We start from the raw sequence: 24,022 nt of genomic DNA, 5'->3' as shown, positions 1-24,022 counted from the left end.
ATAAAGTGCTCAGCTTGAGATGAACACACTTATGATTTTAATGCACTTTCTTGGCAGAAACGAGGACAATTTTCAACAATAAACGTTTTACACGGTAAACAATTGAGGTACATGCGTGCTAAAGGGTATTTCCCCTAATATAAATTCGCTACTTATAATTACATGCGGGATACAGGCAGACGCAAATTTAACGAAGATAAAATTTGATTTTTAAGTCGTGTGGTGAAAAACATATGAAAAGATAAAGGGTTACTACAATTTGTAAACCGTGTTGTATGAGTACCGCGTTCAACAAGGGTTACTACAATTTTAGACCGCGTTATATCGAAACCGCATTTATAAGTAACGCGTTATACGAGGGTTACCTGTATTTAGAAATTTATGTGCATTTAATCATACAAATACAACATTTATTTTACAAATGATATTCTATCTTTTTCAATTTAGCTACTTGAATACAAATTCTACCCTACAGTTCTTCTTTATGAACTGGTCAATAACATCGTCATCAAAAGTTGGTTATAACTTAATTTTTCCACATTTGTAAAGGCTGGCTGAAGCTCACTGGCTAGAGCTACTTTGACTGCGTATGGCACGTATTTAAGCTTGGCGGCAATAATTGAGCTTTGCGTTGTGTATCGAAGGCCGACGCTAGTCAAGCTATCTTCGCTTGCTCAGTTGTGGGAGCATCCAGGTCCTCGCTTCAGCACTGTGATCTCATGCGCGCGCGCATAGCCATTTCCGCTCCCTTCACGTCATCTCACCCTGTTGCTTAAAACGTCTTCTGTCTACAAAAATAAAATCCTAAATGGAATGCTTATAAATGCATGCATTTATTAACAAATAAATATCACTTCTTTCTCAATTAATGAGCTTGCGCAGCAAGCATGGAGAATTCGCCACTGATATATATATATATATATATATATATATATATATATATATATATATATATATATAGAGAGAGAGAGAGAGAGAGAGAGAGAGAGAGAGAGAGAGAGAGAGAGAGAGAGTTCCTACAGAGGGCATTGTATCTAAATCTAATTTTACCGATGATGAAAATGTTAGATTTTCTATCTGTTCTCTTTAAGTGTAAGAAAGAAAAATAACAGTAGAAATTATTACATTCAGAGTTCTAGTAATAGTAGTAGTAATTATGTAATGCCAATATTATTCTTACTAATAAAATGTGTAGATTATTTCAAGATACAAAAATCCACATAATTTTTGGTAACCAACAAATGCTGTTAATAGAAACGTTCATGGTCATAAAAGCTTATCAAAGAGTACTTGAAATAGCGAGGAAAATCGATAGAAGACATTTCAGTGTATTGATATAATGGACTGCCTAGATCCTTATGGTATCTCGAGGCTGAAATAAATAGCCAATTTTCTCTATTATTTTTTATGCTCCACAGACCTTCAATTAGAAATATTCCTTCTTCGTCATCATGATTACTTAAAAAATTAAGCTGTTTAAATAACAAAAGCAAATTAAATTTCCACCCTCGAAATAAATAATAAAACTTGCTCATATGTTAAATGTAATTAAAAAAATGAATTGATTGTTTATTAAATTAAATAAACATGTGGTAATATGTAAAATTTTCTTATATAAGTATGTAATGAAATTTTCCCGTGCATGTAACTATTGCCAAGCATGGTAATGATCTGAGGCAATAATTAAAAAATTGAAGTTTTTTTGCAATATATTTTACCGTACAAAATGTTTTTGTACCATGAAGTCATTTATTATCATAGCAACTACCAACTAGTTTTATTTAATTAATAGTATTTTTTGTAACTTATAGACTCAAGTAGATATATTGATTGAACTTAATTTATTTAATTTACATTAGCAAGAGCTGAATTATTAAGTTGAATTGTTTCAAAAGATTTTGCTTAATTATGTCCCTCCAAATGGTCCGAATTCAGCCAAATGTTGAATGTTCGACACCAAATTTCATTAAAATTCATCAAGCCAGAGCGAAGTTATTATACAGACTGAAAAAGTATATCTAAATAATGCTGATTTTACAAAAACATACTTAAAATAATAATTAAAAGCGAATAATTCCTTGTAAGAAAGAATCTCCAGTTAAATTATGATTAGGTTATTCAGATCTAATCGAAGATAATAATAAATCACTATCGGCAGTTCTCGCGACTACAATACAGTTATTTGTTACATTTTCTATCTGTTTCTAACTACATTCAACTTGAAAGTTATCATCGATTTTTTAAATTACCAAATTGTGATATTAGTGGTTACTTGGAAAGTAATTTCTTGTCATCTTGTTTAATAAATCTTATAATTTTCTCGTAAACAGACAGCAGAGTTGATAATAGAAAAATCAGCATTTGTTTACGTTCGCATAAACTGACGAAACTCGCCAAAAAAAAAAAGAAAAAAGAGAAAACTTGTAAACGACACGTGCAGCGAATATATGAAAAATAAAATGTTTACGATCATTTTTCCGTATCACGGTTCTTAGGAGTTTGACGAAGACTTATAGTGTCAACGCCAGTGTCGCCTTTTTCTAACTAGTGTTCCAAAACAAAACAAAAAAGGATATATTTTCCTTTCTCGAGCCAAAATAAAAATAAAAATAAATAAAAGAAAAAAAAAATCACTTCTCATTTTTTAAAAATTTTCCCTTTTGTTATTTTGTGCATGTCGATTAATTTTTATATAATCAAAAGTGAATTTTTAAAATTGGATTTTGATATAGATTAACGATAATTATATTATATGTTAAATGAAGAAAACAAATATTCAGTACAACATGTAAATTTACAAAAAAAAAAAAAAAAAAAAAAAAAAAACCACCTTTAAATAAGATTTATAATTTCTTTAAATGTAATTCATAGCGGAATGTACACTGTCTGTACTTGAAACGCCAATATTTAAAGTATTTTTCTGTTAGTGTTATATACGGATGTTTTAAACGTTAAAAATCAAATCTCATCTCGCAGCGCCCTCTGGTTGTAGCTGAAAGTAAACAAGTATTAGAATCATCACGGTGATAACACAGACATACGTACGTAAGCAACGTACACGTGACACACTCTGGTTCCTGAGGTTTCCATCTTCCACGCATACAACGAGCAGTCCGGTTCCCTATGTTTAACGTGTAGCCTCGTCCACAGACTACTTTCATAACACTCCCATGTGGAACTCTACCTTTCCCTTTACCCATTTTGATCACATCTACGTCCATCCAGGGCACTTGAACAAGAGGTTTGCATGATTCTAAAATAGAAAGAAAAGTACAGAAAATTATAAGCAGATAGCTCACGGAGATTATATTAAAAACAATCTTAATGTGTTATTGATTCAAACTACTATTCGAGGTTGAAAATATAATATGAAAGTAATAGGAGTTGTAACACTATATGATATACGAAGGGTAATGCCCTCGCACAGTACGTGGAGTGCGAGATGTTTAAACTGTCTAGCCTTGTTTTGTTTTCCTTCACCTTTTTCTTTTTTTTTTTTTTAAATTTCATCTCTCTCTCTCTCTCTCTCTCTCTCTCTCTCTCTCTCATTACTAATGGTATTCAATGGTGTACATTAGGGGATGTATGTTTCATGATGTTTCGAACACAATGGACAATAATTATAAGTATTGCACCTCTGTAGCGTAGTTCGAAGAACCATTCGATCAACTGCACCATCTCCACCTTACAATAAAGTACTCCGAATCTCTTTTTTTCCCTTTTTTTTCCCTTCACGTAAGATTTCAGTTTTGAAGTACAAATATTGGTACTGCACAGTATTCGATCTGAGTCAGATATTTCCTCCATTTTGAAGTCTTATTTTGAGAGGAAAACAAAAAACAATCGCGGGGATTTTTTACTCGAATTTGGCACACAAATTACGTTAAGATTGAAACAATTAAATCATCCCATTTGCCGCACATGCGCGTACCGCGCATGTGCGGCAAATGGGATGATTTAATTGTTTAATAGGTGAGCATTTTATAGGTGAGCATTTTCTTGTATTTTTCTGTTTATTATTATTATTATTATTATTATTATTATTATTATTATTATTATTGTCTTCCTCCAAGGAGTCCGAAGACTCATCGTTGGAGGACACCTACAACTGTCTCAACCACTACACCGAACCTCTACTACGAATCATCTCCATCAACCCCATCTACCGCCCAACTCCACCACCACCACAACTAGTAATTTTTGTCTGTAAATTGCGTGTGTTCTGAAAGGCCGATTTGTTTAACGGACAAGAAAGTATAATGTTTCAATTGTAGTGTGCCAATTTTTATTTTTTTATTTTTATTTTTTTTATAAGCAGAATGAACAAATCCCATAAAGTAGCAAACGTAGTACGTCTAATAACAATAAAAAAACTCCTGTCTCAGTTTGAGACATTTAAAAATGGCATTACAGCGCTATATTACAGAGTCTAACATAATTTAAGGGAAAAAAGAACAAACCTCTAAATCCATTAAGAAAACAAACCAAATTAACAGACATAATACAATGGCCTCGTAGCCAAAATTGCTTCGGCCATAATTCAGTACAAAAGAACAGATCCTTCTAACTCTATCAATGTACTGCACTATCCAGTCAAAATCTAATGATGTCCTCCATAATAGTTCGTAGGTTCCCTGTTGTTACTACAGCTGCCGCTATGCTACGTGGTATGGACGCTTATAACACTTTTGAAAGTTGTCCGAGGTTCTACGAAGTTCTTCTTTGTGCTAGCACATACGTTTATGGGCTAGCACAGAGGTCGGGAACCGGCGGCTCTTTTATATTGAATTAAAAGACACATAATTAATACAAACAACTAAATATTGTTTTTTGATACGGCCTGTGATGTGTGTTACGCATGAAATTTTGACACGAACAACTGCAACTACAGTACGTTACATTTGAAATACTGCTAAATGTTAACCCCTGCTTAAGGTAACTAGCGCCACGGCGAAAATTTGAACTAATTGATCAGCTGTCCTGTCAAACACCACGGTTTTTAGATACATACGGATATTAACTGTCAAAATAAATATTCTGTTAGTTAACTTATTGATTGTGGTACTAAACTGGTGTTTAATTTAGTGTCAGACAATGTTATGCAAAAATTAATTTTTATTATGTTGAATATGTGTTTTTACTTGCAGGTAAATTTGTGATAATAAACCTCTTAATATGAGTTCAAGAAAAAGAAACATAAATGAAGAAAACAGCGGATTCAATAAAATGTGGATAGAGAAATTTGCATTTATAGAAGTAAATGGAAATCCGATGCTTAATTTGCCATCTACGACTTCAAAATAACAAATCAAGTAATGTCGAACGACATTTTCGAGGAAAACATTTAGACTTCATTAAAAATATCATGAGGGTGATAACTGAAAAAAAGCTATTGAAGAATTACAAAAGAAAACATTTCTTCAGCAAAGAAATTTGTCAACTTGGACGAAATCTTCGTCAAATACTACTGAAGCAAGTTTTTTGTTATCCCTTGAAATAGCAAAAGCGGGAAAATCTTTTACCGATGGTGAATTTCTAAAAAATTGCATGTATGATGGCTCTGAAATTCTATTTAAGGATATGAAAAATAAGGACGAGATACGTAAAAAAAAAATAAAGATTTACCTCTTTCGGCTAGAACTGTCAAGGAGCGGATTGTAACAATTTCTGCAGAAGTTTCAAATATGCAAATTATGGATATTAATTCTTCCGATTTTATACCTATTGCGGTTGATGAATCAACTGTAGTCAAGATATTTTCTGAAATATCTTGACTACAGGTCAAGATATTTCAGAAAACCTTCTGACAAATTTACAGAATAAAAATAAAAATATTAATAATATAGTATGCATTGCGACCGATGGCGCGCCCTCTATGATTGCGAAAAATAAGCGATTTGTTCAATTATTTTCCACTCATATTCCACATGGAGTTATTTCATTTCATTGCATTTTGCATCAAGAAGCTTTAGTTACAAATTCTTTGGGATTATTACTACAACTAAAAAGAGTGATGGATGTTGTTGTGCCAATGATCAATTTCATCCGATTTCAGGCGTTGAATCACAGACGTTTCTGACACATTTTTAGAGAAACTTGGTAGTCAATATAAAGATTTAGTGACATTTACATCTGTACGATGGTTATCAAGAAGAAAAAGCATTAAAAAGTTTTTTCAGTGCTTAAAAGAAGTAATTGTTTTCTTAACCACTAAAAATTATAACGTAAATCATGTGGAACGTCTCAGTAATCCCGAATGGATACAAAATTTTTGTTTTTTACTTGATATGACAACATTTTAATAAGCTAAATTTAAAGTTCAAGGGAAGGGAAACACAGCCTTACAATTACTAGAGGAAGTCCTTACCTTTGAACAGAAACTAAGAGTGTTTTGGAAGATGTTATGTTACTGAAGAAAAATTTATATATTTTGAAAATCTAAAAAAATTATAGATTGAATTTAAATCAAGAAAAAGTTGATTGCAAAATATTTGCTGAAATAATTACTGTAATTTTAGAATCATTTACAAGCAGATTTCAGGATTTAAAAAAAAACATCACGAGATGAAATTTATATTACATCATTTAAATTTCAATTTAAAATTAATAGATATTGAAGTTTTTCCCGGAATATCAATTGCAGAACTACAAATGGAGCTTCTGGAAATTCAGAACAAAAGCATCTGGGTACAAAAACTTCAGGAAATGGTAGCACAAATTGAAGAAAACGAGGAAACTATGGAAGAAACACCACAGGAAATTATATTTAAATGTTGGAATTCTTTCCCAACTAATTATTCAAATGCCAGGCGACTTGCTTTTGGGGTTTTGACTCTTTTCGGTTCAACGTACAATTGCGAACAATTTTTCTCCTCAGTGAATTACATTAAAAATAAGTATAGGAACAAATTGACTGATGAAAGTTTGAAAGCCGAATTACTATTAAAGTGCACCACATACAATCCAGATTTAAGTAAATTGGCTGAGAAGATGCAAAATCAAAAGTCTCGTTAGTGAATTTTAAATTAAAACAATCAAATATCTATTAAAATACATAATATTGTATTTTTGTTCGGAATAATTCTTTTTGCAACACAAATTCTGGCTTTTTTATAATATTATAGTTACGTAAACATGTTTTGTGATTAAAAACTTAATCGAACTTAATGTTGTTTTATTTATTGAACATATAAAAAATTTATATGCAAACATAAAAGTGGTATTTGATATCTGGAAGTACTGAATTAAAAAAAAAAAATTACCTAAGTTTGAACTAACTGCAACTTTGAGTCACCAGGAAAAATCGACTTGAAGTTGCAGCTCCCAAAATTTAGTTTTAATTAATTTTTTTGGTGGAATGGCTCTTTGGTTCAAAAAGGTTCCCGACCCCTGGTCTATACCGACCGAGCTAAAGAGGCTTTCCTGTAGTGCCATATATATGAATTTATATGTATAAAGAATATATAATTGTTTCTACAGAGTGTTCAATGTTTATATATGATTTTCGTTTTCGCGTCATTATGTTTGTTTTCCCGTTCTTCCTCTCATCAATATTTATATGCATATATATTTTAATTATGTAATGTCTGTTCTGTTGTTTTTATAATAAATAAATAAAGATATATAATTATTTTATTATAATGAAAGAATTATATTTTATACTAATAAAATATAAATAAAACAGTAAATAATTCACGTGAAAATGTATGCATGGATATGAATAGGACAAAAGCAAACAAACATGATGACGCGAAAACGGAAATTGATTCATTTCACGTGCTAGCAATTGTTAATTTTGGTCTCATATTTCGAGGTAGCACGTGACACTATTCGGAGACGGGAACATTAATATTTATAATGGCAATACTGAAGACTTGATTAAAATGTACGCTTGCACAGGGTCGTTTACAAATAAATTATGATTGTCAGCCATGGTGGATAGCTAGAAGAGTCATTAATCATAATTACATTCCTCTCTTAAAGATACAGCATTCTTGTGGTGGACTGTGTATTACCGGGCCCGTGTTAGCGAATTTGTCTTGCCATTTCCGTTAGCACGCAGACTTCATATGGAATTAGTTGGGAGATAACATGCGCTTTGTCTTGTAAGAGATAAAATAAGCATGAATAAAGATAACATTGTCCATTTTAATTATATATATATATATATATATATATATATAACATCCCAGATAGCCATATATATATATATATATATATATATGGCTATCTGGGATGTTATAACTCAAATTGTTGTTTAAATGGAGAGGATTCAGAAGGATTTCCCTTGATTCTATAATTTTTCTCTCAAACTCATCATCACAACGAAAGATGTTTTCTGATCTATCCCAGCAAACGGAGTGGCTTTGTTGATCATCATTAGGATTATTTGAAAAAAGAACATGAATGGATAACGCAGTTGCATGTGATCTTTTGTAAGAGATGTCTCTTTTATGCTCTTCTATACGTTGCTCAACAGATTTGTTAGTTTGTCCGAAATATCTACAAAAGATCACATGCAACTGCGTTATCCAGTCATGTTCTTTTTTCAAATAATCCTAATGATGATCAACAAAGCCACTCCGTTTGCTGGGATAAATCAGAAAATATTTTTCGCTCTGATGATGAGTTGGAGAGAAAAATTATAGAATCAAGGGAAATCCTTCTGAATCCTGTCCACTTAAACAACAATTTGAGTTATAACATCCCAGATAGTCATACTGCAGTTATTCAATATTGGCGTTCACGTGAGTCTGCACGCATACTTGCAATAAACAATGGCACGTCTGTTAGAACAACTTGAAAAAATACAACGTTTTTTATGTATCAATTATGTGTGGCGATATTTTACCTGTATTTTCAAGTTTTTAGATACTTCAATGTTTATTACTATTCTCTTCCTTTAAGAATACCTGATGAAGGCTATTATAAGCCGAAACTAGTTGTATTAATCTTATTAAATCTTTATAAGTAATCTCGGTTTTTAAGTCATTAAATCTATTTAAAAAAAAAAATATATATATATATATATATTTTTTTTTTTTTTTGGCTAGATGGGTGAAACAAGAATACTTTTCATATTCCACGTTATCTATAGAAGAAAATGTATGGATATGTGTTATTGAGCTATGAGCTTTGGTCATGGCGGGGTAACAGCAATAGCCGAGACTCGGTTAAAACTTCATTGGCTACAGCATTGCCATCTGTCACCCTCTGAATTTTCACCTTTTATATTTGGAAGTAATTTAATTTATTTTATGAGAGGCGATAGATTTTTTTAAAGGGTGTTTATGTATGTGTGCGCACATCTTTCTGGTATCTGCTCTGACTTCTCTGCTTGGTTTAGATTAAATAAAATATTAAAATTTATTTTTAAATATTGAAAATAAATATTAAACGTGAAATAAATTTGTTAAAGATTAGATGTTAAAATTTACATAAAATAAATTTTAAAAAGTGTTCTATGATTTTCCTTTTTAATAATACATAATACATAATAAAATTCTTCCCTTTTTATAAAAAATGGTATTTCCTTTGTGATATCAGAAATAAAGGTGTAGAGTTTGTTGCCTTAGTATCTGTGTGCTGAGGCGTGCTGCTAATGACATCGGATGACATGAATCCAATATCTTGGCATCTCAGATTGTAGGTATTAATGAGACGTAGCTATCAGAATCAGACATACTGACTGGGTATTGAGTTTAAAGGGTACAGTATTTTAAGGAAAGATAGATAAGATAGAAGAGGAGGGAGCGTGCTGCTAATGATATCGGATGACTTGAATCCAATTGGTGTTGAAACCTATGACTGCAATACCAGTAACAATTTGTGTCAGAGTTTGAAGCCATCTGGTGTGAGGTGGAGTGTAACAAGATTAAATACACAGTGGAGTGTGGTTACAGAGCTGGTAGATCGGTTGCCAGTGATGAAGAAATGCATCACCAAATAGAGACGATAGGCCCGAAAAGTATAATCATAATGGGCGACTTAAATTATCCAAAATATTAATTGTGTAATAGTAAAATCTCACGAGAAGAATGAAACTAAATTTATTGAGCTGTTGTGAGACTTCCTCGAGCAACATGTGATAGAAGGTCAAAGAGTGTTACATTTGATTATAGTATAAGAGGGCGTTTCAGTTAAAGACGTAACTATTTTGCCTCCAGTTGGTGACAATGATTATGCGGTACTCATTTGGAAAGTGACTAAATTTATGAATGTTTCATTCAGAAAATGTTACATGCTGAACTACAAAGCAGGAAATTATGAACTACTGAGTTCAGTGGAATGGGATCGGTTGCTAGATGGGAAGAATACCGACAGTGCATGGAAAGCCTTTAAACAACACTTAAATGATACGATATCAGAATGTGTCCCGAGAATTCGAAGAATAAATACGGTAGGAGTCAAATGGATGTGTAATCTTATTAAGAAAGAGATTCGTAAGAAAATGATGATGTAGAACGAATACCGTTTGCATAAGGATGATGTCCGTTATGAAAATTATAACCAGCAGCATGCTAGAGCAGTCACAATTGTTGTATGTAAAGCTAAGTCTGAGTATGAAAAAAAACTGGCTCTGCATGCTAAAGATATCCCAATAGCCCACAAGTCTATCGATATGTTACAAGTAAAAGAAAGAATGAATATGAAAGAATAACTCTTCCGAATGCAGATGGTGTGAGGGTGACAGATATAGATGAGGTTGTTCGACTAATGAGTTTCCATTTTGCTAAAAGCTATCAACCTAGTGTATGCAACATTGAGCTCACTGCACCTCTTCACTGAATGAGGAAACTCCGATGTATGAAGAGGAGGCATTACAGCTGTTGCACAAACTGAATAAGAATTCAGCAATAGGGTCTGATGAAATATCAGCACGGGTACCAAACGTGTGTTCACTTGAACTGACTATTCCCTTAACCAGGCTTTATAATTTGAGTGTCAGAATAGGAATGTGTATGGTAATTTCATTGCACAAGGCTGATGTAACCAACTATCGACCAATGAGAAAGTCAGGAGTGGTGGTGAAGATTTTTGAAAAATTAATTAGGGCTCTCATTCAGAAATAGGTTGACAGTGAATCTCTACTTTGCAATGAACAGCATAGACTTACTAAGGGAGGGTTACGTTTCAGAAAATAATGTTACCATTGAACTAGACAAAGGGAATGGATACACCATGATACTTTTGGATTTTGCTAAGACTTTTGACAGAATACTGCATGGACGACTGTTGCATACATTTGAGAATATGAGTTTGGATTATAAAATATTAGCGTGGATAAGAGGATGGTTGACTGAGAGATATCAAAAAAGTAGTATACGGGGGATGTGAGTCTGAAAGATTTAAGGTAACCAGTGGTGTACCGCAAGGATCAGTCCTTGGTCCACTGTTATTCAATCTGTACATTAATGGTATTGGGAAGGATTTGACAGGTGATATGCAGCTATTTGCTGATAACGCAAAAGATAGTTAGCATAATCAGGAATGCTGATTTTGCTACTTGCAGAATGATTTGAAATTATTTGAATAGCCTGGAAATGTGGGCACGGGAAAATGGATTTCAGTTCGTTATTAGTAAGTGTAGATTATTGCACTTCGGCGTGATTAGATATCGAATGGCGTATTATATTGGTGGGATTATGCTAGAAGAAACTGATCAGGCTAGGAATCTTGGAGTGTTAGTAGATAGCAAGTTGAATTTCAGGTGCCATGTAGCAACGATCGCAAATACAACTCTAAAGATAATTGCAATGCTGAAACGAACTTTAACATGTAAAGATAAGGATGTCATTTTGTCTCTTTACAAGGTCTTGATAAGACCTCACTTGGACTATTGTGCGCAGGTCTGGTCTCCAGGTTTCCGTTGTGATTCTGATATAGTGGAGAAAGTACAAAGGAAAGGGTTAAAAATGATATCAGGATTGAGGAATACTGATTATGAAGTCGGATTGAGAATTTGTAGACTGCAGACACTAGCAAACAGGAGAAAGAGGGGTGATATGATTGAGACTTACAAACTTCTGAAAGGGTCATACAGGATTTTAGTTCATTGAATTTTCCATTTTATGGGGGGGAAGGACAAGAGGAAATCCTTGGAAGCTGAGAATGAAGGCCGCTAAGAAGCGGATGAGGGCTAGATTCCAATCACGTACCACTCTCATAGAGTGGTACGTGATTGGAATGGATTCCATTGGATGTCGTGAGTGCAAGGTAGTGTGAATGAATTCAAGAATAAGTATGATAGCTGGTGCGTTTAGTATGCGGACTCACTCGATGAATGGGTGGATTTCCTGGTGGTCTCTCTTAATAATAATAATAAAAAAATTTCTTACATGAATTGTAAATTCTTTCTTGTGCTATTCATAAAAATTGACTTGTTTTTCTTATTCTTATATATATTTCCTGTCTTTATTTTACAACTTATGTATATATTCGCATGTAATTATTTTTTTTTTTTCAATTTTTATTTTTATTCTATTTGTAGGTGTATCGTTTTGATTCCGTTAGCCTAGTGGGTGTGCACTACGCAACCATATGCCTGGGGAAGGAGTGTCTTAGGTTCGATTCCCGTCGGTGACATAAGGAGCTGAAGGATTTTCCACAGCCATAGCGAAGTTAGCCGGGGGATGGACAGCAGGTTTTTTTTCCCCAGTTTATCCTGGGGTTTTTTCCTCCCGCAAAGCAAGCAAACCGGCCCCGTGAACACACGCTTTGACAGACATGGGATACCACCGTAAATAAGGAGCAACCAACCTATTCCCCGAGATTATCGGTTACGGAAGCTTATGCGGTAAAACGTGTAGGCCTGCGCGAAAGCGTAACATACGACGACAATGACGATCGTTTTGAACCATGTATCTAAGTTGAGCGCAATAGTCCGGATATGGTAAATTCTAATCACGTGAGAAATTAGCTTCCTTATTCCTACGTGATAGTTTAGACAGAAGGCGTGTGATCTTGAAAGTTTGAGAAAACATTCAAGCTGGCAACAGGAGAAATTTTTCTGCTTCTTGACAGGTACGGAAGAACTGAGGGCCATCGCTCGAATCTCAGTATAAGTGGTCACATGTATATTTATGTGTGTGTGTTTGTATATATATATATATTATTTTATTTATTTATTTTTTATTTTTGGAAAATGTCTTTGTGATTTTTAATTCATAAAATGATGACCAATCGATATCTGCCTATAATACTTTGTTCTACTTTAGTTCCCCATTCTATCATAAAATCCTTTACAATTATCAAGTAATTAAATTTATTACAATATCTCATCAATGTTTCTAAATTTTTATAAAATATTACAGTTTCATCTATTTTCCCTTCTTCTGGTGAATATATTCCCATTATTATTAACCTCTTTATTTCTGTTTTTTTAAAAAAGTTGCTATTCTTTCATTAATATATAATTAATAACAATCTATGGATCTATATCTATTTAAAATTAAAGATTTATCGTTAAAATAAATAAGATTATTTCTTAAAAACTTTAGTACAAAAATATTATTTTATCGAAATTAAATAATATTTTTAAATTATTTTTCGATAATTTATTCTTAAAATAAAATTTAATAAAGACACCTCTTAATTTTTCTTTAAAACCTTTTATATTCATATATTCACATCCATAATGTATAATAAGGATAGGATTTCGGAATCAATCGACCGTGAGATGCGGTGATTGATTTATTCAATCCAATACCCTTGGAGGGTAATGGATGGCAATGCTGTAGCTAATGAAGTTCTAACTGAGGCTATTGCTGTTACCCTCCTGCCATGATCAGAGCTTTAATAGCTCAATAACACCTTATCCCTACACTGTCCTCTACAGATAACGGGGAAGATGAAAAGCATTCTTGCTTCGCCCCTTTAAGCCAGTCCTTATAAGGACTTAAATGTATAATAAACATATGTGAATTTGTTTTCACGTTCATTGCATTTTCTTCTATTAAACCTTCTAAGTGATTATGGAAAAAATGGAAACAGTGACAAGTTTCGGGTAATACGGCATCTATTCTTCAAGGAAGAGATTCTGTACTGCTTGAAACTCAACAGGAAGAATTTTATACCATTCGTATACCATAGAAACTGTATCAATTCACCTTTGTTCTTTGGAGGTGGGAAACAATGCCTCAGCGCTCGCTCGAAAATGGTCCATAAATGTTATATAGGATTTCTAATAAATGGTACCTCACCGTCATGTTCCACAAACGAATGGGTGATCACATTTGCTCGATAGATGGGAGCATTGTCCTGTTGAAACCGGGTTGCGTAGGAGAAAAGTGTGTCCACATGGGATGAAGATGATCACTTATGATGGAAAGATAACGTGAAGCATCCACTTTGCTTTCCAGTAGAACAAGTGGACCAAATCACGCCATGAAATGCACCTCAGACTATTACAGAACCAACAAAACCTTTCACAATTGGAAACAAGCACACTGGCTGGTAAGCCTCCTTCGGCTGACGCCACACACGTATTCATCCGTTGGCAGCAAAAAGTGTGAACGTGGATTCTTCTGACCATATCACATCCCTCCAATGTCTGTGATCTATGCACCGTTGGATGCGAAGACATGCGTTGACAGGGGATGATCAAAGGCTTGTGTAAGGCACCCCGACCGTAATATACAACTGTGTCTAGTTCCCAGCGCAGAATTTTTGTTGAAATGGATTTCTCACGATCGGTGTTGAATTTTTCAAACAGTTGCTCAGTAGTAACCCGTCTATTTTTTGTGCTACAGCACTCTCGAATATCCCACTCTTGCAGAAGCGCTTTCGTCCACTATTGCATTTCGCTGATGATGTTAGTCCTATCGTCCGCCATGCAGATGGCGGTCGATAGGACTAACATATGCGATTTCGACTAACATATGCGATTTCAGCTATTCCAGACGCTGATGCACCTACCAGCCTGGCTCCAACCATCACGCCCTTTTCAAAGTCACTAAGGTCCTCTCTGGATTCTGGCTATTACTTCTGAGGAATTTAAAGGCATTAGAGGAATTATTCAATTACTTTCACCGAATATTTAATATTAAATGTCCATTTCTTTCTTTAACCTAATTTACATTACTGATTTATTTTAATATTTCATTATTTCCTGCTTTAATCGTTCCATACTATGTACAGAAATACTAAAAGATTGCATTTAACGTTTAAGGAGCGCTGCATGGATTGCTCGTGATATCTCAGCTAAAGTCAGAAGTGTTAGCAATAAGAAGCGTTAGCGAGGGTGTTAAAAATAAGCGTCATTTTCGTGAACTTGGCACTTACGCCCCGATTTAAAAAGTTTACTGAAATTTACGAGCGTACAGAATGGATGAAATATTACTGAAAGACAAACATAATGATCAGATGAGAAAGAGAAATCGTAGAAAATTCTGTGCCCTACGAAATTATATAGGAATTGCTAGTGCAGGCTTGAAATCCCATAGTATTCAAAAGTTGCTAAGAATTGAGATCCCGCAGGTTCATTCATTCATTTCGTATGGTGATTCAACGGCCGTGAGCCCCTTTTTACGGGGAGGTACGGCACCACCTCAACCCCCCCCCCCCACACACACCCCTATTTTTATCCCGGCTCGGAACCGGCATAGATGACAATTCAGACCTATAGCTGGAGGGATTGTCTTAAGTATTCCTGACTGTATCCGCGTGTGTTCACGGAGCAGTTTTGCCTGCTTGCGGGAAGAAACCCCCCACATAAACTGCGGGAAAAATCCTGCTGTCCATGCCCAAGACCGGCTAACTTGGTTATGGCTGAGGAAGATCCTTGAGCTCCTCACGTCGTCGATGGGAATCGAATAAGACACTGCTTCCCCAGACATAGGGTTGCGAAGCGCAAAGCCACTAAGCTAACCGCGCGGACGTATCCCACAGGTAGTGAGTGGGTATGATTATATGTACTGAATATCTTGAACGTTTTACGAGATACAAGTTCGTAGGTTTCCTTTTGTTTAGTAAAATATTTCAGGGGTTTCAGATTTATTCACAGAATGAAATTTATGGTCCAAATCGTTGGTTAATTGGGCTTCATGCATCCTAGTTAATGGAAGTGGATATATTGGGACGTATTGAGACTACAGAGAAATCAAACTTTCATGTAAGGACATTACTTGTAGTGACATTATGTGTTTTTTTCTGCTAGGGAAGATGTTTCATTATATAATTTCGCATGGATTTATTTGCCTTTTGTTTGTTAAATTAACATATCTTAACGTACTTGATTTCCTAACTTGTTTTTTTAACATCAAGCCCCTCTCGCTTGAGAGAGAGAGAGAGAGTGAGAGAGAGAAAGACTGAAATATTTTTAGAGCGGTAAGCTGTAATACTTGGAAGTGGAAGTCTAATATTAACAAACTGAGAATTCAAAAAATCAGTGAACATGTAAGCATCCCGAGCAGCTGTAGATTTCGCTCTATTAGCTACCATTTAACTAAAAAAAAAAAAAAATGACGTCACTTGTCTCCATGGTAACAACAATAGTTTGCAAATACGCAGGCACTGAATTGTTAAAAAGCATACGTATATCACGTGATCTCCAATATCATAACGTCAACTTTACAGAATCGACAATTACAACTGCTCTAAGTTAATCTTGGAGTATTAATTTTAAACAAACGAAGATCAAATTCTCAAATCGTACCTTGAGTTCTGCGATTCAGCTTTTTTCCTGACCTTCCCCATCGTTGTCGGTTGTTTTCCAAACGTCTCTGTCGCCGAATAGCTGCTTCTCGCCTTTCTCGAATCGAACGATTCCATCTGACCTGAGGATGGGATCCGTGTACGCACTTCGGAAGTTCCCGAGGGCTCCACCGTCCATCCACACACGTAGCACCTGGTGGTCCGTCCGTTAAGGTGTAGTGTCTATCGCATTCGTACATGATCTGACGATTATTGCTGATCTTTCGCACATATGGGCGATAGTCGTACATCCCCATGTGACCGACCAAGAGAACACGTCCGTTCTCCACATAGCCAGGAAAGGGACAGTAGACTGAGGTAATATACAAAGAGACAGAAGAGTGAAGAAAGAAAGAAAGTCACATGGCAATGTGACACATAAACATTGTCAAAGATTAGGTTTAAGCCAAATGTTGCTTATTCGATTAAACTTAAAAAATTCTATCTACAGTATATGAGATCTGGAAAAGTATTCAAGTATTAAAACTAAGATGTGAAAAATATGGCTATACTTACTTAAGCTAGGTTATTAATTGTCAAGAATTAAGCCAAGTTGAAAATACCCGAAGTTACCATTCATAGGTTATATAATTCATATTAATGTTGATTATATTTTTTGTCCGGCATTTGAATTTCTATAATTATGATATCTTATGCAGGTGATAAATGCTTTCCATTGATCTATTTCAGATACCATCTTTCTAACAGGAGGCGTGAAAGGGATTGAAAAATTATCATGTTTAATCTGTAGAATAGATTATGTAACCATAGTTATTTCAAAGCACTAATATATATAGTAAGTTTCTTGTCTTTCGTGGGTGGACTGTCATAAAAATGCAGTTTTTTTTACTGTTTTTAGGGCATGACTGTTTTGTATTTCTAACTTAATTTGAGGTTTCTCCAGTATATCACAACCTTCATATGAAAAGTCGACCGTTTCATCCAACTTCATACTCATTACTCCTCGAAAGTGCAGATCAACTTTTCGTCCCTTTGTGTGTGTGTGTGTGTGTGTGTGTGTGTGTGTGTGTGTGTGTGTGTGTGTGTGTGTGTGTGTGTGTGTGTGTGTGTGTGTGTGTGTGTGTGTGTGTGTGTGTGTGTGTGAGCTCTTCATAAAGCACATCAGGTGGTGGTAGCGTGGGTGTTGAAGGACTGTTCCAAACTTCCTAAATGTGCTTATTTAATATTCAATTTGTATTTGACATTTCGAAATGAAATTTAGGATTTAAAGTCAATTTGATGCTATATTTAAAAATGCTAAATGCCATTCGGATAACTTCAATATGTTTAATGATATAGTGCTTATTAAAACTACGAACTGCTAATTAATATAAAGTTCTCTTAACTGTTATTTTATATAAGCAAATTGTAGATTTTCGCAGTTTTTGAATAGATGATTAACTTGTCCTGACATGTTACTTGTCCTCTGATACCAAGCAGCATAGTTTACTGGGAAAATAAAGTCAGTTTTGATACTTTTTGAGCAGATCCAAACCTATTTTAAGCAGTCATTTAGCATAGATATTAAACTCACAATGAACAGATGTCACAATGTTAGGCAAACGAACAAGATATCCTCCATTACTCTTTAATTATCTCTTATTTTCTCTCTTATCTTCTAATGTGTCCAATTTTATGCATAACCAACCTCTTTCTAAGGTCTCTAAATTGCATTATAACCGCCAAATCCTGCAAGAAATAACTTCATTTGCTGTAATTAAAATAGATGATAGAGAAACACAATATGCCTGAATATTAAAAAAGTGTTTAATCAGAAGGAACGGAATCATGGCGAAAGATAATATTAAATTACAAACGCATTTTTGTAACAAAACAAAAAAAAATTGGTAATAAATATCTTCAGATTTTGGAAGCTTAACAATGAAAAATTAATTACGCAAAAGAGAAAGTTGAAACCTTCATATTGTTGAGAAAGAATTAATTTCGTAACATATTTGATTAGCGTTAGAAGCGCGCGTGTTGTAGTCATGTGACAAGGAACGAAATATAGACAACAGAAGAGAGCGTTTTATAGTCTGTCAGTTTCAGCAAGCGATTGTAATAAAAAGGAAACAGACATCTTGATTATCTTTTAGCATTTTAAGTGCATTTTTTTAAAAATAAATGAATCTTCAAAATCATTTTTGCCATAGTGTTATAAAGTATAATAAACTTCGACTTCAGAGATATTTAAAATACGTATTTTAGAAAGAAGAATTTGTAAACAATGCATGCAGACAGAGAATGAAGATATTTTTCTTAACTGCCACTTTATTAGTCTAGTAATTTAAGAATAAATAATTAATTTTAAGAATAATCAGCAGGGATGCTTAGAAGTGATCGGTATCCTAGCAGATGAATGAGCAACTAGCTTTGTGGTGCAAAAGATGAGGAGACATTCAATAAAAAGTTTGATTACGTTGATAAAATTTATTATATTAATGAAATAAACATTATATACCAGTGATTCTCGTGTTATTTATGTATCTATTTTCTTCATTTCTTTCCCCCTGCAAGATAACTTCCTTTATTGCATTCAATTATTTACAGCATAAAAATTAAACCAGCTAAGATGAAAAGATCAGCTTTAGACAGACATGTTATAATGCGGGTTAAGTACAGTTAACCATGTAAGAACAAAGAAAGGATCAAAGTCTCATAATACATTTTATTTAATCAAATTAATACCTTTGTGCCCGCACAAATCAAAACAGTCGATTATTATCATGGAGACAAAGATGTCAATTAGTCGCCGCTTCATAGGCGACATGTTGCCTACGAAAGCGACATGTTGCCATTGGTCGATTCCAGGCGATATAAAGCAGGTAAGCAAATACAAAGGAATTTGAGTAGATGCTCAAATCCCTCTGTATCCGTGTATGTTTGAGTAGATGCTCGTGTCCTAAAAATATTGTTTACTAATATTCAAAAGTTTTAGCTCAGGGTGAGACTCCGATTGATTTTCTAGTATGGAAAATGTAAAATTAATGAATATGTAATTTCTTTTCGGGCCACAACGCACAAGAGTATCTAGTATTCGATGCCAACCAGAAAAACTTCCAACTAACAGCAGTCATGCCTCAGTACATGATCCTTCGATAGATGATCATCTACGGAGACATGACTTCATGCTCAGAGTTTATTCTTTTTTTTATAGGTGTCCCATCACAAACTTCAAGTCTTCGGAAATGTTTACAGGTTTGTAGTTAAAATCCTTCATCTCTGCTCAGTCAATTATGAGACGCATCGAATCTGCATTTTTGTGGAATGCCCGTGTAATCAATTACCAGAAAGGGCTGTTTGAGGTCAAAGTAGGTTATATTTATTGTTAACAAGTGTAATTAATAAATCGGTCACTTTATCGACGTTCAGAAACTGAATAATAGATTCATGAATATCTTTTATATAGTAATGGACTGTCTCATCAATAAAATAGACTTTTGGAGATGCACGTTAAAAGGAATAATAAATAATATGTTTGTGAATAAGTAAGTGATTTAGATTTACTTACTTTCTGTGCATACCGGGATCTCTCCCATCCATTTTCCAAATTCGCATTCAGTGACATTTGGGCCCGCCAATCTGAAGCCATCTCTGCAGCGAAATAAAGCCTTCATGCCGTGATCAGTTTTTGGAGCTATCACCATCCCATTCTTAGGCCTTCTGGGTAATTGTTTGCATCGTGCTGAAATACAAAAACATCGTGTAATAATTTAACACGCAAGTATTTCACTCCTTGAATAATTGTAATCATATATATTTGAAAATATTCAGAAGTCGATATTCAAAATGAATAAACTTTGTACGTATTTTGAAGCAGTTACATAGATGTCTCTTGTCTTCTATTCTGTATATTCAGTGCACAATTTTACTGAGACACTGTTATTTCTCTTTTCCTAATATATTAATATGACGTTTTGTTTTGCTGTCTCTTTCCATTGATCAATGCGTTATGATTCTTTCTTTTCATAGAAGTACTACAAAAGTTATATTAATAATTGATGTCATCCATTTATATTGCTGTTTATTTCTATATGTCAATATTAATATTAATAAATTAATGTTTGAATCATTAAGCATTTTAATCGGCCAATCAAAATTATAGTCTATGCACATTACACATTTTTAAACAACATACACAAATAAAATCGGACATTATAAAATCCATTTTAATAAATAAAAGGTGTATTAATAAAACTCATAAAATACTATTTAAATATGTGTTATTTTTCAAATATTTTAAAGATTCTAATATAACATATAATATTCATTTTTTTCTATATACTAAAATTATAATTTTGTTTATTTTAAAGTGAGATTGTTTTTTTTCTTTTCTTTCTTTCTTTTTTCTTTTTTTCACTAATAAGCCATTATTAAAATAGATGTCATGCAAATCCATAAATTATGTTTTATATCAATAAAGACAATAAAATTGTGTATGAATATACACATAATGGTGCTGTCAATTGTGATAAGTTTTCTTTTATCTATGGTCTATAAAAAATTAATAATAATAATAAAAAAAAACTCTGCCTTTTCATGTTTCCCAAGAATTCTGCCCTATGAAATTCGAGAAATACAGAAACAGTTCAAATGTCAGTATATTCGTCGATGAAAACTTCCTTTGACATCTCAACGAAACACGTTGATGTAAAAATCACGTTATTTTCAAAAAGAAACTGACAACTTGGCATTTTTGTAAAAGCAACGTCAGACCCTTCAGCAAGAAACCACAAACACCTTTTAATTGTTATGTTCCAGCAGGCACACGCGCGCCATCTTTTATTCTTTCAGGAAACTGACTATTTTTATAACAAGAGCGTGACAAGAAAGCCTTAACAATTTAGACTTCGTTTACTGTTCGCCTCACGCTCGCAACGATTCTGGACTCGTTTTCCGATAAAATTATCGGTACATTCTTGTACTAGGTGAAGGTTCATTTTATTTAATTTTATTCAGTACGTATCTGAAAGAAGTAACAGTCATGCATTTAAAAGGTTTCATATATATGTCTATTTAATACAGAAATGGTTGCCTAGGTGATTAGTAACCGTTCTGACCGCTAGGTTCGTTGTTATCGCTCTTGTATTTCAATGTGACACTGATAATGATACATCGTTCTGTGGCTTTACAAGGAAATTAAATGTAGTTCGCTGTGCTTTATTCTTCCTACTAATTATTAGAAGATTAGGACTAGCAAAAGCCTCGTGTTGGGAGGATAATGCAACTGTTAATTATACAAGACGAACTCCTTAATGCTAAATCTTCATAACAAGCAAAACTCAAGTTTCTTTTGCTTAATTCATTAACAGATAACCCGAAAATATAGCGTCTGGTTGCTATTAACCGTGAAACAGAGAAACAATAGCTTTATTTTAAATCTCTGTTTACTAATTTGAGAGTTTGAAATGTTTCAAAGCAAATTTAAAGATAGTTTGGTATCATTTGGAGACGGATTGGGTATTCAGTGTTGTCGCTATTCATCGGAGCAATCTATCTTAAATAGATTACGAACGTTAGCGAGAAACTATAGAAATGCTTTGTGAGGTAATCTGGCTATCTAAATATTTGCCTTGTTCGTTGGTTTACATAGAGCTAATATACCATGCACGGCACTTGCTAAGCAGGTTAAGAGGGAATGAATCTGTATTCAAACAGATTAGTAAACTGGTTTATGCAAGCCAAATGGGAAATCATACAAGAACATGTTTGTATGGATTGCTATAATTATTGAAATGTAGTATTTCATTTTTTTTTTGCTGATATTCTGATATAAAAAATGTCAGGCAACACACACACACACACACACAACACAAAGGGGGAGGGGATTAGGATTAATATTAGCAGTAATCCTTTTCGTATATCACGGCATAGAAATGTACTAAACTGTGATGATAATAACGAGAAGTGAAGATGGTTGCCTCTCGATTAGTAAAATGTTAAGACGAAAGTAGCGCCATCTATTTCGTTTAGGGAAGGAAAATGTGTTAGAAATTTATCTTTATCTTTAATATCTAGTTTTATCTTCTTAATATACTTTAATTATTGTTACTTTTTTAATTTCAGTAAATGTGAATGACAAGAATCTTGTTAGTTTTTATTTATATTATTTTGGGGGAATACAATCACTTAAAAAAAAATTAAGCACAAAGTTTTCAATATCATAATCTGCATTCAGATGGGAACTGCTTGATAAGAACTGTGGCCATCTTATGAAAGAAGAAGACTGCCAATCTTGGGAGAACCGCACCTTGAATCAAAAAGCCATTATAAATGTTTCTCGCATACTATACGACATTTACATCTAGACATTTCCATTCAAAGAGGGTTGTTCTTTTATCCAAAAGCGCCGAATTGAGAGAGAGAAAGAGAGAGAGAGAGAGAGAGAGAGAAATTGGAAATGTCAAAAGAAAAAGATGAATGACAGGGGAAAAAATAAGAGAAACAAGAACGAATTATGTGTAGGAAGAACTGAAGACAATAGACACAGAAAGAAGAAAAATAAGAGAAGTGAAGTAGAAATAAAGAACTCACAGGAGGCAATGGGCATTTGAGAACGACTTTGTGTGTTGTTGATGTTGCTGTTTTGGTTACTGCCAGATGTCAGTATATTATGTGTGCTGATTGCGTGTGTTTTTATGAGAAGTTTGTTTGTTTTGAGGGATAAAAAACCGAGTTTTCAGGAAGGAAAATATCCTTCCACTGGCTAATTTATCATCAATTGAAAAACCTTTATAAAGATTCTGTGTGTGTCTTAGAAGGGAGTAGAACCGCGGTCTTACCAATGAGTGTATGCGCGCGAGCGCGCGCGCGCGTGTGTGTGTGTGTGTGTGTGTGTGTGTCGGGAAATTATCGAGAGAGAGAGAGAGAGAGAGAGAGAGAGAGAGACGAATAATAAACAGAAAAAGATGACAGGAAAAAATAAGACGAAATTAAAAGTATTGATAGATCACAGGAGAAAGCGACACCCACACCCACATCTACCCACACAGAGACAGACTTTGATAATGAGTAAAGGATAACGCGAAGTCAAAACGCTTACACTCGTTAAAGAAATTCAGTTTCCAAGGAAACGTACGTGAAGAAATAATCCATCCACCAGAGGACGAGTGATCAAGTAGTTGCTCTGCAACACAACACACCACCACTTGTGAATTCTTTGTGGGAGTGGGGGGGATGATAGCGATGCTGCGTTGTTCATTTGGACAATTAATGCTCCCTCCTGCAGCGCCGCTCACGTCATGGAAGTTCTCCGTTGTTGAAGCATTCGGGAAAGAATGACGCCAGTGCGTGCCTGGAAGTCAGTCGGCTCGAAACGAAGCCAGTAACA

The 24,022-nt window shown here is 34.1% G+C and overlaps 1 protein-coding gene across 1 annotated transcript in view; it reads right to left on the bottom strand.

Annotated features, from left to right (window-relative positions):
* Positions 1-24,022, bottom strand: part of LOC150103979 (sushi, von Willebrand factor type A, EGF and pentraxin domain-containing protein 1-like) — a 72,696-nt gene that overhangs the window by 25,008 nt on the left and 23,666 nt on the right. The window contains exons 7-9 of the mRNA XM_090397112.1: positions 20,204-20,377; positions 16,655-17,005; positions 3,059-3,253 (exon numbers count right to left, since the gene is read on the bottom strand). Of these exons, the coding sequence (XP_090253238.1) occupies positions 3,059-3,253; positions 16,655-17,005; positions 20,204-20,377 (720 nt within the window). The remainder of the gene's footprint in view (positions 1-3,058; positions 3,254-16,654; positions 17,006-20,203; positions 20,378-24,022) is intronic.

This window comes from Typopeltis vanoorti, chromosome 8 (genome assembly GCF_054136105.1).
Source record: "Typopeltis vanoorti isolate ZY-2024b chromosome 8, IOZ_Tvanoo_1.0, whole genome shotgun sequence".
Classification (NCBI taxonomy): Eukaryota; Metazoa; Arthropoda; class Arachnida; order Uropygi; family Thelyphonidae; genus Typopeltis; species Typopeltis vanoorti.
This window is presented reverse-complemented; position numbering and strand designations above follow the sequence as displayed.